This window comes from Cydia pomonella, chromosome 28 (assembly GCF_033807575.1).
Source record: "Cydia pomonella isolate Wapato2018A chromosome 28, ilCydPomo1, whole genome shotgun sequence".
NCBI classification, from domain to species: Eukaryota; Metazoa; Arthropoda; class Insecta; order Lepidoptera; family Tortricidae; genus Cydia; species Cydia pomonella.
The window spans coordinates 2,621,638-2,639,925 of record NC_084730.1 but is presented as its reverse complement, the minus strand read 5'-3'; the positions used below and the strand labels follow the sequence as shown (position 1 = coordinate 2,639,925).

General features: G+C 34.8%; 1 protein-coding gene across 4 annotated transcripts in view; it reads left to right on the top strand.

Annotated features, from left to right (window-relative positions):
* LOC133533011 (fatty acyl-CoA reductase wat-like) overlaps window positions 1-18,288 on the top strand; it is a 46,666-nt gene that overhangs the window by 15,498 nt on the left and 12,880 nt on the right. For 2 of the 4 annotated variants that reach the window (XM_061871920.1, XM_061871921.1), the window contains exons 2-3: window positions 5,786-6,132; window positions 12,581-12,711. In XM_061871920.1, coding sequence (XP_061727904.1) covers window positions 5,805-6,132; window positions 12,581-12,711 — 459 coding nt within the window. In that variant the 5' untranslated portion in view covers window positions 5,786-5,804. Of the gene's footprint in view, window positions 1-5,074; window positions 5,152-5,785; window positions 6,133-12,580; window positions 12,712-12,884; window positions 13,009-18,288 lie in introns of those variants that run through there. The other 2 variants (XM_061871922.1, XM_061871923.1) reach the window with 2 other exon arrangements.

Below are 18,288 nucleotides of genomic sequence, written 5' to 3'. Positions count from 1 at the left end.
TAATCTACGGTTACGTAACCTAGATAACATTCCAACGTTTGAGGTCCGAAAAACAAACAATGAATATGGTCGAAGAGTATGGAAATGCATTGTACCGCGTATATTGAATAGATTTCCATATGAATTAGTAAATGATTAGTAAGCTCATTAGAAGGTCGAACATGTGGGCAAGTTAGATCTATGTTAAAGAAACACATGCTTAAAATGCGAAAATAATGGAAATTTATATAAAGATGAAGTGTGCTGTATAATTAATTCTACACGCCTAGACTCCTTAACTCAAAAAATCTTTTAAATTTAAGATTAGTAGTTAAGCTAGAAAAATGCATGTTTTTTTGGTACGAAATAAACAGATTAATTTTTTTTTACTCGACACTACGATCTATCGACACGTCATACTCATATTCAGGGTTTTTATTTAATCACCTGCAATAATTTACGGACTGAATATATAGGTAGGTCATACTGAGCAACTTTTAGTATGGGACCAACCCCGAAATCGAGAATTTTTTTTTTGTCTCCCATACAAAATCTCAAGGTCAGAGCCAAAATGTATGAAACAGCCAATTTTTTTCGCGATTTCGGGGTTGGTCTCATAGTAAAAGTTGCTCAGTATGACATATATATTCACCCCGTAAATTATTGCAGATGACTAAAACACTGTATTTTCAAATGGGGTCGGGGGGCGATTTTTGAATTTCGAGCGCTTTATTTCATGTGGCCCCTTCAATACTCTCTCTAATAAGCTTTTAAATTCTACTAATAGAATTTAAAACTAGTTTTATTCAAATTCTATCGCTCGTATTCAAAAAGAAACCGGAGTAGTGCGAGTCCGTTTTACTCGCGCACCGAGGGTTCCGTACAAACTTTGAATTATCTCGTGTACCGTAAAACGCTGCAACTTTGCCTGGATTTTGACGTTTTTTTCTTATATCTGTGAACCTATTTTTCATTATGAGTTTCATGAGTATTAGTCGGAAAACATACCCTATGCCTTATCAGATAAGACTCAAATCTCATTACCTAATCATACTGTATTTCCGATTTACAAGCAATCAAAGTGGCAGGCAAAGTTGTAGGCCTAAGACGTAACTTTGCCTAGACGGATATCTCCATAAATAATGTGTTGCTATTTGCAATAATATTTACTCTTGTGCATGAGACATTATGCTTGTCCCTGACAGTCAAATTATGGCCATAAGCTTAATACTTTTTTTTTCACATGCAATAGGTAAAGTTGTAGCAGGTTCCACAAACTTTCTATACAAAAATATCGTTAACTGTAGGGTTGTGCCAAAAAAATATTATTATTAAAAAAATATATTTATATTGTTAGTTACAAAATAATCAACAAACAAATGTAATATATTGATGTTTGATTTCTTTTTCTTTTAGTATTTAATAATTTGAACTTATTTTAATTTTTTTATTACAAGTACATTGCAGATACACTATTTTGCTAATTGTCAGTGCATTATTATAGTGTAAAGTTCTATTTCATTGTAAAGTTCTAATCACCCATCACCTTTGAACTCCAATTGTAATCGACCTGACACCTGACAACCCAGATTTCGATAAGAAAGATAACTGCAAGACAAATCAAATGAGCCTAAACACAGTGGGTTTATTATGTGTAGTTTAGAAGTTGCTATTTTCGGTCTCCATCATCAGACCATCTCGATGGTACCATAAACATTGCATTGTCACCCAAGTTACATAAGTATGTCAAACACCTCAATTGGTCGCTAATAAGTGGTTGAAAATTGATTGTAAACATACAACATAATTATAATACAATAAATATACAATTGCAAGTAACTACAATAAAAATATAATAACAGATTGCAATAAGTTTTTTTTTTATAATTTTCATTTTAATACCCATAAGTTTTATTTGTTAACGTTAGTTTATTATTGCATTGACAGCAGATCTACATAGGTACCCCCACAGAAAGTCGGTGAAAATCGACTTGCTAAATTTGACTGAAACAAACAAACATTGCAAGTTAATAAAAAGCTTGTTATAAATAAACTAATTTAAGCAGTTTAGGCAAGCTTATTTTTACTCTTTTCTGTACATTTATAAAATTCAGCTAGTGACAGCCCTAGACCCAGGCAAAATTGTGTCATTCAAGTTTCCAAAACACTGCCCAATATTGCCTAGTACGTTATTATGCTGAAATCATGTCCTTTTCTTGAAAATATTAAACTTACGGGAAATAGACAGCCTTTACTTACCCTGGGACGTTACCACTTCTCAAAAAACACCTTTTTCGTAGATAAAAATTCAAAAGTTGCGAGACACTAAAAAAATGTTGCCACTCACGCCGACTTATGATACGTAACTGGCGGAGCAACAATGGAGTTACCATTGTAAAAATATGAATTATGTGTTGCCAGAATAATGAAAATTACTATCAAATGGTAAAAAACAAGAAAAACCTAAGCAAATTCGAGAGATCGTAATTGAAATGAAATAGGCAAAATTGAGCTTAAATGGCAAAGTTGCAGCATTTTACGGTAACTATAAAACTCAAAGTAGTCAAGCACGCTGCAGGGTACCAGGCTATTGTACTATTTAATAGGTTACCTGTTGAGTTAAAGTCAGTCACAAATAGCCAAATTTTCAAAAATAAGTTGAAGTCTTTCTTGCTAGAGAAGTGCTCCTATTCGGTAGAGGAATTTGTGAATTAACTAAATTTTAACATATAAAATTATAATAGTGTTTTTATTTTCTTACAATTTGACATCCTACATTTATATTGTAATTAAATCCTAATTCCCATTTTGTTACTTTTCGTGTTTTTATGTCTTAATTTTGTTGCATGTTTGTTGTTTTTGTTCATGTAGTTTTAAGTAGTTTTATAATAATTATAATTCAAACACAATGTAAATATTGTTTTATGAATAAATAAATAATAATAAAAAGCGCGGAAGAATTTTGAACAGAAGTACCAATACTAAGTATAATTGTGTACAGCGCCATCTCAGTCGGCAAATTGTCTATGTCACGTATGTTGGTTTTTCGAGGATAATTCTCTATCATATGAACCGATTTCAAAAATTGATCTTTGATTTGAAAAAAAAAGGTGTAGGTATTTATTGTAATCTCATAGAAATTTCAGGTGTAATAAACACATGTAAAGTTGGTTAAATTGCAAACTGAATTCGGACAGGTTCTTTTAATTAAAAAAAACTTACCAAGATAGAGGTCTGATTATATTTTTCCTCTAAAATTTATAGTAATATTAATATTATGTAAAAATTACAATTTATTACCTCCAAAATAAAATTGAACTGCTCCCAACCAAACTGCTTTGACGTCTCACAAGACACATCACAACTACATTTCACTTATTTGACAGTTTCGTCTGTATTGTCAAAGATATATATATATAACTCAGTATAAGATAAATTCTAAGCAAAAAATTGTCTCGAAAAAACAAGAAAAATTTATGCTCATTTAGATACTTAGCGATATACCTTTGGCCTATACTCGAGTAAATGGCGACACCGTTCGATATTCAACACATATCAGTGAAAGGGGTCATCCATTAATTACATCACACGTTTAGGGGGAGGGAGGGGGTCAAGAAAATGTGACATGTTGTGAACTTTGTGACGTCACTTTAAAATTATCAGTAATAGATTTTTTTTTAAATTTTTAGGGTTCCGTAGCCAAATGGCAAAAAACGGAACCCTTATAGATTCGTCATGTCCGTCTGTCTGTCCGATTATGTCACCGCCACTTTTTTCCGAAACTATAAGGGCTATACTGTTCAAACTTGTTAAGTAGATGTATTCTATGAACCGCATTAGGATTTTTACACAAAAATAGAAAAAAAGCAATAAATTTTGGGGGTTCCCCATACTTAGAACTGAAACTCAAAAAATCTTTTTTCATCAAACCCATACGTGTGGGGTATCTATGGATAGGTCTTTAAAAATGATATTGAGGTTTCTAATATCATTTTTTTCTAAACTGAATAGTTTGCGCGAGAGACACTTCCAAAGTGGTAAAATGTGCGTCCAAAGTGGTAAAATGTTGAACGAGATCTAGTAAGTAGATTTTTTTTAATACGTCTTAAATGGTACGGAACCCTTCATGCGCGAGTCCGACTCGCACTTGGCCGCTTTTATTCGTTGTAAAGTTAAATAATGAATTTATGGAACGATATTCGTTTAATTTTCTTTCCTAATTGGTTTTGTGTTATAAAATTACTAATAATACTTTTGTCAAAAATAAATTTGATAAAGTATTAATAATAGCCAATTAGAAAAATGTGACGTCACACCAGGGGGGAGGGGTTTGCCAAATGTGACCAAGTGTGACGAGGAGGGGGGAGGGGTCAAAAAACCTAGAAAGTCGTGTGATGTAATTAATGGATGACCCCAAAGAACATGGGTCAAAAGCCATATGTTATTCTAAGAGATTTAGTCCTGTGTCGAAAGATGTCAAAATTTACTTTCACAATACGCCTTTGGTATTGTTTATGATGTGACGTCAGTGGATCAACCGCGAACGTCGAACTTCGCAAATTGCGGGCATTTTTCTCTGTCACTCTAACTATGCCTTAATTGTACTAAAAGAGAAAGATGCTCGCAATTTGCTTATTTTGGTGTTCGCGTTATGCCCACTGTTTGTATCGGAATGTATTGTACTGCTGTGCACTTGACCTGAATAAATGGAATAAACTGCACGTTTTTATGTTTACGTGTAAAACGTCAACTACATCGACATTGGGGGTCTGTTTGACTCTACGAAATGACATAACTTACGTGCTAAGGATGGTTCAGTTTGATTGGTCGATATCGTATGCGGGATGCGGGAGATTTCCATAAAGCATGCCATTATGAGTTTGAAGATATGTTTAACGAAACCGAGAATAAATATCTAGTAAGTGGTAAATATTTTTCCTTAGTTTCGTTAACTGTATCTGTCGTGATTTTTCGATGCCCACGAAAGCATTTTAACCCAAGCTGGAACGGAGACCTTTGCTAACGCTATGAATAGTAAAATAGTATATTGCACATATAAAAACAACTCACACTGCTGTGATTTCTCATAGTTATAATTGAACCTCAGATAGAGATAGGACGTCCGCTACTGGATAAAAATATCTGTGGTCTCTATTTTTATTTGTAATCTGTGTAAGGATTTTATAAAATATGTATTTATAAATTTTTTACTTGGTATTTATATAAAAAACTGGACAAGTGCGAGTCGGACTCGCCCACCGAGGGTTCAGTACTTTTTAGTATTTGTTGTTATAGGGGCAACAGAAATACATCATTTATGAAATTTCAACTGTCTAGCTATCACGGTTCATGAGATACAGCCTGGCGACAGACGGACAGACGGACAGCGGAGTCTTAGTAATAGGGTCAAGTTTTATCCTTTGGGTACGGAAACCTAAAAATTTGACATTCATTCATTGCAATAAATATAAAATCACGACGTGCTATATTTTTTTGTGCAAAAATTGGTCCCTCTTCTCTCATATTCTAATCTTATATCTCTATTTATTATAATCAGTATTATTAGCTATTTTGATCTCAAAAAAATACAAAGTAAATATTATTATAAAATTTTGACCCCAAATTCTCATCATTTCATAACCCTTTCGTTTCGAATCTTATTATTAAATCTATATATTTATTTATTTTTAACCTGTCGTAAATAATTTACTCAAGCTATGATTAAAAGCGTTGAGTGACAGTAAAATGTGAATAAAAGTACAATACAAATAATAAAATTAAATTTATAATATTTTCTGGTTTGCAGAATGTGCTGAACTTTGACAATGGCGACCCTCGACACTAATAGTAACATCATCGAAACACTGGACATGAAAATAGAGAACAGGAACGCACAGGAAAGCGCGGACAGGAGCAGGCAAACGGTGAAAACAGAAAACATGAATTTGGAGAACGTTCTAATTCAACAGAAAATCGACAGGAATCAAGAGATAAATGGAAACATGGAACAGGAAAACAGGAATTTGGAGATTATAAATAATATGAGCAGTAAAAAGATCGATGAGTGTTTGGAATGTAGAAAAGATGAGAAGAAATTGACAGAAATACAAAGGTTTTATGATGGGAAGAATATTATGATTACCGGTGCGACAGGTGAGTTCAATCTGTTTTTTCTACGATGCATATTTATAAATTCTTACGTCTATATTTATTATAATCACTATAATCAGCATTATTAGCACTGTTGATCTAAAAAAACTTTCATTTAATCCATTCCGGATCGTCACGTTTTTGTATGATCAGTATATTTTTTGTGCGTGACATACCGGAAACTAAATATTCCATACAAAAGGTGTATTTTAACCAACATCAATAAATTCTTGATTACTTAATTAAGAAAATAGGGGCATAAAAATAATGTTAATTAAGTAATAAAATTTTACACCATTTGGGTGACCTTGACCTGTTACGTTCAAGGTTACCATATCGTTTATTTTATGTTTTGATTCTTTATGCTATATTTTTCTGAAAGAAAACGGCACAAAAATACTATTTTGATATTTTTAATGATTCCATTGATATTTATAAATGTTTTTAATATATTATATTTGATTTCCTCTATGGCTGATAGTACAATTTAAATTATAATAAATGTATACTAAATAAAGGTGCCTATTATTATATAGGATACATTTTCTCTCTCTCTCTGTCGAACGATTCGTCTATCAAAATAGGCTCAGTAACTTCGAAGTTATAAATAATAGTTTTTTAGCCGACTGAAAAACATACAAAATATCGTATATTCGTCGTAACGTATATTCAGAAAATATTACCTATCAATAATAATATTACGGATTTTTTTCTAGCATTAAAGTTTTTTTATTTACAAAATGGTATTAAAAATAAAATATACTCATTTAACTAAAAACATGACGAATCTATAAGGGTTCCGTTTTTTGCCATTTGGCTACGGAACCCTAAAAACGATAATCCTCAAAATATTCTCTATTAACTTCAACGTATTTTCGGCTATCCTGTAAATTTATTAGAACTTAAATATTAATGTACTTAACCTATTGTTCTAATATTTTATTAGTGTCACCACTGAATAGTGATTAGACTAGTGAATGGGAACCAATGTTAAAGAAATGGACCGGCCAATGTCCATAAAAATAATTGGCAACATTGATAGAATTTTAAAAAGCCGAAACGTGGTCGTCATGTAAAATACTTTGTGACCTCGACCCCGTTCCTTTAAATCCTCATAATGCATGATAGTGTGTATGATGTAAGTACAGAATTATGAAGAGTTTTTTTTTTTTTTTAGTCTTGTTAAAATTTATTCTAATAAATCTCTTAAGAGTTTATTTAGGTCTCTTACGCAATGGAAAATAAGAATTATTATTATTATTATTTGGTTTAAGACAGGCAGCTGATGCTGGTACGTCTAAATCAGAGTTCACTAGACGATTTCACTGCTTAGATAGTCTGTCAAGATTGTTTTTAAATTGATTGAATTTTTATTAATAGTTAATAAAAAAAAAAACGAGTTTATATAGTGTCACAAATAATAAAAAAATTGTAAAATATTATTTTTCGACTCGTCGACTGTAATGGCTGAATTTGAATTTCGCATCGGGCTCCCGATAATATTCTTTTCGATACGCTGTAGTTGTAGTCATCTATCAATCCACGTACCGCCGCGTTCCCATATACTGAGGGATGGGCGGGCGCTGTATCGCGCGTGTATGTCTTTTGTACTACATTTTTGTCTACTGAGATACTTTACCAATTTTAATTAATTATTTAGGTTATATAGTAAAAAAAAAAAATTTGATGATTCGTAGAAAAAGTATTGTATACAACAGCTTCGTTGCCTAAACACGGTACTTGCCACTCGCCTGAAGTGCTCTCTATTATATGACGATTGTATAAAATACTATTAAACACACCCACTTTGTCAGTAGAAAAAGGCGTGAAATTAAAAATTTCTATGAGAGGTGATCCCTTTGCGCTTGCATTTTTTTTAATTTGCCGCCTTTTTCTACTAACAAGCTGGGTGTGCAACATAGGCTAGTTTACTAAGGCACTTACGTGCCAATTCAGGGGGCCTACCGCGAAAACCGAAATTCGCCAATTGCGGGGATCTTTCTTTTTTACTCTCACTAAGACGTTTCAGGGGGCCTACCGCGAAAATCGAAGTTCGTCAAATGCGGGCAATTTTCTCTGTCACTCTAATTACGTCTTAGTGAGAGTAAAAGAGAAAGATCCCCGCAATAGGCGAATTTCGGTTTTCCCGGTAGCCGCCCAGGTATTATTTATTTGCCTAGGGCTCCGCATTGCATGCGCTTCGATTAGGTTGCGGCATTTAATCGATCGACTGAATTCGTTTCACCCACTCAGCCGGCAATTATCTAAAATTGCATGCAATTTGTTGCAACGTTGTGAATGTTACTGTCAAGGTCGTAAGAGAGATCGAGTGATCGTGTCGTGTGACGTCACTATACAAGGTGTGCCAAAAATAGTGGGGCTCCGTTTCGAGTATATTCGGTTTCATCGTATAAAGATAAATTTAAGTGATAATTTCGTTTATTTTTAGTAACACGTAACTACAACACTATAGTTTAGATTTTTTTTAAGGTAGGTACACCCTTGGCCACAAACGTCATGTCATTAAGTTCAGAGTAAGCAAGTCGTCATTGATGACATTCTCTGCATTTGGGCGTTTCTTAAGGGCGGGAGGTGATACTAATCTCTTCGGACGAAGCACCTCGTATTAATTATGATAGAACTTCACTTACAGGTAAGTTCGTTTAATCATTAATTATACTTGTGCTTCGTCCTCGAGATTAGTATCCTGGAATATTTATTTATTTGTAGAATTTGAGAGTTAACTCAGGGAACCGTTTAATTTTATTTTATTTATCCTACACAGGTGGACAGTAATTTGTAATGCGTACATTTTACTTGAAGAAGCATGCTAATTTTAGGTACTATAACTAAATATATACAAATTTAAGCTGTAGTGCTGTAGTTAAGTATAGTGTTCTGATGAAAAATAATGATTAGTAAACATTTCTTGACGCGAAATTTTTCCGGCGTTTCTATTGATTGACTTTTTATTGGAGGGTTGGCTGACTTGGATGACCTGCCCCATAGAAAAACATATTATTTTTCGTGTAAATTTTTATTATTTTACTTATACCAGCGATTGATAACTTATACAGATCCCCACTACTTTTGTTACACTGTAAATTGTGATCGATCCGCTTTCTTTACCAAAAAATGTTACGCCTTGTTTTTCCAGTGAAATTCTGTGCTTAGGGCAACGTAGGAATGAACGCACCCACCCCACCGAACGGTTGGGTCGGAGCGCATTTCACATTTGTATGGCGGCAAGCCGGTCGGCTCCTCGCGGACGCGGACGGCCGGATTCCGTTGCTTCTGCCATACATAATCGTATTGGACAACTGTTGTGATAGCTGTACCGTTATTATAAATAAATAATATATTTTATTTATTTTTATTTATATAGACACATTGAAAATGCGCACCGGCGCGGCCCAACTCCAGTCAATTGGTGGGAATCGTACATTAAACAGCATCTAATGCATTGTATTCTTAGCAGTGTTGGCCGAACGTTAATTATAATTGATCATATTGAAAATTAACCATTACAAATTGAACCATAAACCCTAACGGTTACGGTTCAATTTGTAATTTGAACCGTATAAACCGTGTTAGTGTACAAATTCGAAATTAGAAATAATAAAGTAAAGAAGGTACCTACATACTAGCAGGACTGCGAATACCTAGCTGAAACGATCTTTAAGAGGCCCATTGATTACCAGTTCGCCGGACGATATCGGCCTGTCAGTTCGCAAAAGCGACAACCGCGAATAACTGACAGGCCGATATCGTTCGGCGAACTGGTAATCAGTGGGCCCTTTTAGAATCATCTAACAAAATTTTCTCTATCCTAGACCCAATTTCGATATACTTACTCGTAATAGATATAAGGTATACTTAAAAATGTTATATAATCGGTCATCTGATCACAGGATGTGATCATCGTAATGCTACATAATTGCAAAATTTACAACCGGATTTATCCCAATAAGGCCTAGTTTCTCTGGGTTGGAAGGTCAGATGGCAGTCGCTTTCGTAAAAACGAGTGTTTAGAGAATAGATGGTAGGATCGGGTCGCCACTTTCCCGAATGAAGGTTGAGGGAGGCGATGGCTGAGATACTCGTCATACTCGTGAACGGGTGCTGTTTGTGGAGACTGGTCTGCTTAAGCTAACTTTATTGAGTATATAATTACAGTGAGACACCTCATTCGGTTCTCGTATGTTTCTTTAATCCTAATGAATGTTTTAATTATACGGAATTTTGACTCTTAGAGACTCTATACATCTCTAAGGATAATTTGATAAAAGTCATTTAGTTCTGACATTTAGAAATATTTACACCTCTAAATAATTTTTGTTTTTTTTTTGTATCTGTTTGTTTTTTTTTTATTACTATTATTTTAGTTATTTTTTTGTAATTGTATTTTATACTTACTTAATTGTTGATGTGTTTGTTTTTGTTTGTATGTAAATTCCATGTTGACGTGTAAAAGTGCCCTTGTGGCCTATTTGCTGAATAAATGTTGGAGTTGAAGTTGAAGATCGTATAGATGTGTTATACGCGTACGCCCGTGAGGGACAGAACATATACAATGCGACAAAATTAAAAACACGTTTTGACATTTCTGACAACATACCAAAAACAACCTACGTGGTTTGGTCGGGTTCATTGTTACCAAAGAATATAATACTCACAAGGAGATAAAAACGGTGGGCAACAAAATAAGACTTTTTAAAAGTAGACAGAAAGGACAAACATATAGCGTTTTCTCTGCTACTCCTACTGAAAGATACATAAGACTAACCCGTTCGGTCATTTCTCTCTACCGCTCATGCCTGATCCAGTTAAAATACTAGATTCATCGTTTAAAGTCATACCAAGTTGGCTGCAATTTTGATAGCCCAGATGGTGCAAGTGTTATTTTAAATATCAAACTTCTATGAAATTATTACGTTTACTTAACACATCCGTCTGGGCTATCAAAATCGCTGCCAACTTAGCTTGGTCTGACTCTACCAAAACTCGTGGGATTAGTTTCCAAGCGGACCCGAACGTTAGGCAGTTGATGACTAGGATCGAACACATTTTTTTTTTTGGAGGATAGGCAGGCGTTTGACCACGATCACACCTGATGGTAAGTGATGATGCGGTCTACGGTGGAGCACGCTTACCTATGAGATACCTATTTACTCTAGCCTTGAAGATATTCAGATTGTACTCATGCGGAAACACAGACTCGGGCTTTCCACTCCTTGATCACTTCGGTGGACAATAAAAAAAGGTTTTCTTATTTATGCCTCAAGTACGTTCCGCCATCAGATACAGATTGTTTATTTAGTCATCTGCAATAATTTACGGGGTGAATATATACGAGTAGGTTATATTGAGCAACATTTACTATGGGACTAACCCCGAAATCGCAAAAAAAAGGCTGTTTCATACTCGTACATTCTGACTGCCTGACCCTGACCATAGAGAAATAAGAAGTAAGCGTAGGAGTTGAAAATAAACAATTTGTACATTTTCGGGTAGTTATAACATTTATTGGTTAACCAACCAAATACAAAACCGCCTGGATCTGTCACTGAACGACCTTACTTTAACCTACATTATTTGACCGTGTAATGTTTTCATCTACTCTCAACTGGCTTAAGGAGCCAAGATTATAAATAAATAAATAAATAAATTCATTTATTTCGACCAACTTAGGATCATATTACATTTAACTTATTATATTACATTTAACTTATCTTATTTTAACCTATTCTGGAGAGGCTTGGACACCAGTACGTGAATCATATGACAGTGATTCAGGCACTGGCAGTCAAATCTCTCCGCAAACGCTCTCAAGATGCCGTTGGAACTAGCCCGCACCCTGCGCACCAGGGATGTGCAGCGTTTCCTCATTGTAGTGTAGAAACAGTCTACTCTGGCCTCCGCGAACATCCCCGACGCACTACAAAACCGAGGTAGTCCCATCAGCACCCTGAAAGCGTTGTTATACTGTATACGAAGAGCGTTGTACTGTTTTTGCGTATAGCACGCCCACAGACTAGAAGTGTAAAAGGTTGTACAGAATGCTCTAAAAAGAGTCTTTTTCACCTCAATTGAGCAACTAACAAATCTGCGGGCCACCATATTCGCTCTAACACACAACGCTCTCCGTTCCCTTTCAATGTCAGCATCGTCTTGTCATGTTTACTTTTTTTTAATACCTAAAGATACAGAGTATAGCTTAAATCTAAAATACGCCCTTGAGGCATTGTACCGAGGCTGCTGAACTGCTGACGGTATTTCTTCTTTGTAATTATAATGCTGATTCGTTGTGTGAGGAAGCCGCCAGCTTTTCGGTCGCCAGTTACATCAACCAGACGCTTCGTGATTTCTGCAATAATATGTAAACAAAGATATTAATTGTAAATCGCATACCTACAATACTAACTAAACTAACTTCTCCGTTCTTCTCCAGGCTTCCTCGGCAAGGTTCTCATGGAGAAGCTTCTCCGCTCGTGTCCCGGCGTGGAGAACATCTACCTGCTGGTGCGGCAGAAGCGGGGGAAGGACATATACACGAGGATAGAAGAGATTTTCGACGATCCCGTAAGTTCTCCATTCTCCAGGCTTGCTCGCCAAGGCAGTGGAGAAGCTTCTCCGCTCGTGCCCCGGCGTGGAGAACATCTACCTACTGGTGCGACAGAAGCGGGGGAATGACATATATACGAGGATAGAAGAGATTTTCTAATATCCCGTAAGTTCACCATTCTCCAGGCTTCCTCGGAAAGATGGTGAATAAGCTCCTCCGTTCATGCCGCGACGTAGAGAACATCTACCTGCTGGTGAGGCAAAAGCGGATGAAGGACATATTACATGAGAATAGACGAGATTTTCGACGATCCCGTAAGTTCTCCATTCTCCAAGCTTCCACGACAAGGTGGCGGAGAAGCTTCTTCTTAACTAGTAATTGGTATATATAAAAGATTAAATATATAAACTGTTGATAAAATCATGGTTGTCCACAAAAAGTGCGAGATTACGAAGAAATAAAGGTCAAATTACTATGCACTACATCTGTATAAAGTTACAAATTTCGCAAAGGCGGCCAAATGTAAACGCACATTTGTGCGATTGCTCATGATTCATTTGTTTTGAATGGGCTGCAATTTGCAACACATTTCATATTTATTCTTGCACCAATGGATGTCTCAATGAGACGTGGCGACCATACAAATGTGCAGTGTACATTGCGTTTATCAATCGATAGTTGTGGAAAATTCGCGAACGATCCGTGACAAAATATAATCATGGAATGGAAGACCTTTTACCTAGACTTTTAATTTAAATATGTAAATACCTAGAGCATAACGTCGGCTAAGAATGCGTTTGTGCCATATCTAGTTTTAAGAAAAATCTTTTTTTTTTTATAACAAAAAATATGCTATAATTGTCACTAATCGGTTTAAAAAAAAAAAAACATTACCTAATGTTGTGCCCGCATATCCACATGATATACATATAGGTACTCTAGGATAAACACTCTGTGTGTTATCACAAAAATTGTGACATTTATCCAAAATTGTGTGTCATGTCATAATACATAGTACGTTTAACATTTACTCATCAAAAGCGGATACGAGTATGGCAAAAATAAAAATACTTTTATTTCATGATTACCGCTAGGGGGTCATCCATCAATTACATCACACGAATTTCTAGGTTTTTTGACCCCTCCTCCCCTCCTCGTCACACTTGGTCACATTTGGCAAACCCCTCCCCCTCTCGAGTGACGTCACATTTTTCGAATTGTCTATTATTAATATTTTATCAAATTATTTTTGATAAAAGTATTATTAGTAATTTTATAGCACAAAACCGATTAGGAAAGAAAATTAAACGAATATCGTTCCAAAAACTCATTATTTAACTTAATAACGAATAAAAAAAAAAAAAAAAAAATCGATTACTGTTGATTTTAAAGTGACGTCACAAAGTTTGTCACAACATGTCACATTTTCTTGACCCCCTCCCTCCCCCTAAACGTGTGATGTAAATAATGGATGACCCCTAAGTAATATTTTTTTTCGAAAATAGTTTTTTGTTTTGCTGTTTTTTGCTTTCCCCCAAACCAATGTAAGTGATCCGACGATATTTATAGTAAAAGTTCTCAGAAATTTAAATTTAGATGAACAATAAAAATATGTCAAGACCTATACAGGCATACTGTCTCATTTATATTTTATATGCGGAACTTGTATAATATCGATAAAAATCCTCAAGAATCTTTCTGAGTGGAATGGGCCTAGCAGGCTAAAGGAGAAGTGGCCCCTGTGACGAATATCGAATTTCTATAGCGTCATTTGTTGGCTATCTTATAAATAAATAAATATTATAGGAAATTATTACACAAATTGACTAAGTCCCACAGTAAGTTCAATAAAGCTTGTGTTGAGGGTACTAAGACAACGATATATAAATATTTATAAATACATAGAAAACACCCATGACTCAGGAACAAATATCCATGCTCATCACACGAATAAATGCCCTTACCAGAATTTGAACCCGGGACCATCAGCTTCGTAGGCAGGGACACACTAGGCCAAACCGGTCTTATAATAAAGAAACACCTTAACTTTCAGTCCCCATCTTGAACCGTCACCGAGATAATGTCAAAAACGTCATTTTATGGACCCCATTTTTCAAAGTCATTTTTCTCTTGGACTGTATAAGGTAGAGCAATCAAACAAAATCATAGCTACAAGTAATGAGTAGGAGTAAAACACAAATTTTTTAAATATTTAATTCCCTGAAAAAAATATTATTAAATTGTCAGTTTTTTTTTGACAGCTCTTTTCAACAAGTAGTTGTAACGGTACACCTATGGAAAAAATCACATAAACTGCAAATAGTATTAGCTACTACCATGCGAAAAATTAATTCAATATAATTAGTGTAACGTACTTCGTAAGTCAACGAAAGCCAACAAATGACATTAAATATAAAAATCCGATATACGTCACAGGGGCCACTTCTCCTTCCTTAGCCTCCTAGACCCTTTTCATAAAATTCGCGTGTTCCATTAACTTGCGAGAATCTTACTGGATTTTTGAGAATGTATAGCCCCGTTCAAAAGATGCTGGCAGAATTCCCTCACTAATCAAATACAGAAAAATACTAACATTATTTCTTAGTGAGATCGACTCTTTGTTTTGGGTCAGCCGCATTCGAGGGGAGCCAGTGCTGTCAAACTGGTCAAACTTGACAGACATTCAGACGTACTCTCAGAGTAAACAACAATTGAAGCGAATATACAATGACTCTTTGTTTTCGCAATCCCTACACATTCGAAAAATCAGAATTCTAATTGCGACCACAATAGAACCTAGATTTGGAACGTCTGCCTGTCTATTCCATAACCTTGAGGACCTTTAATCTGAGGTGAGGTTTACCACAACTGTCCCAGAAAATCGTGCTTCGGAGTACCTTCAAAGTGATTAAGTACAGTCAAAAGATTAAATTTGTGACCCATTTGGTATCTTGTCACAGTGACAATAGTATGAGGTCTCTAGCTACTTTTATGTTGTTTGTCACTGTGACAAGGTACGAAATGGGTCACAAATATAATTTTTTGACTGTACCTAAGGTACCTAAGGACTTTCATGTTGTTTGTCACTGTGACAAGGTACGAAATGGGTAACAATTTTAATCATTTGACTGTACCTAAGGACTTTCATGTTGTTTGTCACTGTGACAAAGTACGAAATGGGTCACAAATTTAATCTTTTGACTGTACCTAAGATACCTAAGGACTTTCATGTTATTTGTCACTGTGACAAGGTATGAAATGGGTCAGAAATTTAATCTTTTGACTGTACCTAAGGTACCTAAGGACTTTCATGTTGTTTGTCACTGTGACAAGGTATGAAATGGGTCACAAATTTAATCTTTTGACTGTACCTAAGATACCTAAGGACTTTCATGTTATTTGTCACTGTGACAAGGTATGAAATGGGTCAGAAATTTAATCTTTTGACTGTACCTAAGGTACCTAAGGACTTTCATGTTATTTGTCACTGTGACAAAGTACGAAATGGGTCACAAATTTAATCTTTTGACTGTACCTAAGTTACCTAAGGACTTTCATGTTGTTTGTCACTGTGCCAAGGTGCGAAATGAGTCACGAATTAAATTTTTGAGGGTACCTGACCCATGTAAGTGCCTAACAAAGCCCACTTTTTAAATACTATATCCTTTTTACGAAAACGGTTACAGTTAATATCAAACATTGTGTTCTTAGCCAAAGCTACTATTAACACGTCGGGTTAAAGATATTTTATTTATCTCAAAAGAAATATTACATTTCACTTAATGAGATAAGTTGATACATACAAAAAAATATATAGGGAGCGTTAATAGTGATGTAAATTACATATTGTTTTTATTTCTAGTAGGGAATAGTAATAACAAAATGAATACAATATCACCGCTGACATAAACTACTTAACAGGTAATAATTTCTTGCGATGTTTTTATTCCAAAGTGCGCGATTCTAAAACATGTGGCGGGTAAGCATAGTTTCCTTTGTTACCAAGGTTCGAGGCGATAACGTGTTGCCGTTTGCCAGGGCCGGATTTAGGTGGCTGAAATATTATCTAAAACATATGTTTTTAGTTTGTATTTGAAAATGTTGAAGGTTGGTGCATTCTTAATATTTGCTGGTAAATTATTGTACATTCGCGCACCCTGATATGTTATATTATTTGTGCCAAAATTTTTTGTTCGTATAAAAGGTAGGGATAACTTATTTGCACTACGAAGGTTTCTCTTGCCGCTTTCCTTATTTGTTCTGAATGTGGTTTGACAGTGCATGGTTTTATTAAGGATTTTTTTAATAAGTATTATTGTATTATAAGTATATAGTTGTTTTAGGCTCATTAGTTTAGATTTAGAATAAACTGTATTAGTCGGTGTTAGGTAGTCGTAATTAAACAATAGTTTTATTATTTTATTTTGAACAATTTGGAGATACTTAAGATTTGTTTTTGCGGCACTGCCCCATATTTCAATCAGGTAATTTAGATGCGATTTAACTAGTGAGTTGTATATATTAAATTTAACAGTAGGCGGAATGAATTTAACTATGTTTCTTATTGAACCCATGATGCTAGACAATTTTGATTTTATTTTATCTATGTGTGCCTTCCACGTCAGACCACTATCCAATATCAAGCCGAGGTACTTTTCCTGTGATGATCGGTTGATTGTGACATTGTTGATTGATAAAGGAGTGTGACTAGGTATTGTTTTATTTTTAGATTTGAATATGATGTATGAGGTTTTAGAAGTGTTGATTGTAAGTAGATTGTATTGAAACCACTTGTACAGAATGTTAAGATCATCCTGAGCTAATTTAGCCATGTCGGTAATTGAGTTCCCATAATAAAAAACACACGTATCATCCGCGTAGAGCGAGATCTCTCCATTAAGTTTAAGTGTGCTAATATTGTTCATATATATTAAAAATAGAAGCGGCCCTAGAATCGATCCTTGTGGCACGCCATAGGTAATAGTTTGTGCTGTACTTTGGTAATGCGTAACACGTCAATGATTCAATAATTAATTTAAAAAAATTGTTGTCTTTTTCTTAAAATTCATTGTTCTATATTGTGAAGGGCCTTATACCTTACCTACTTACATGTCACAAACTATTCCAGCAATTGTATGTTGCATAATTTACGAGCAATTTTACCCTGCACTGTGCTTTATTCGCTGCTTTCGATTTTGAATTCTAAGGACCTATAAATAAATAAATAAGTATTATAGGACATTGTTACACAAATTGACTAAGTCCCACAGTAAGCTCAATAAGGCTTGTGTTGCGGGTACTTAGCCAACGATATATACATATAATATTTAAATATTTATAAATACTTAAATACATAGAAAACACCCATAACTCAGGAACAAATATGTAAGTAAGTAAATATTCTTTAATGCACCACAAAGAAAACAAATTTAAAAACAGATATACAATGTAAAGAAGGTAGCAACAGGCGGTCTTATCGCTGTAAGCGATCTCTTCTAGACAACCTTAGGGTAGCAGGATATAAAGTACAGTAAGTTTTTAGAACAGGTAGTATGTGTGTTCATCACACCAATAAGTGCCCTTACCAGGATTTA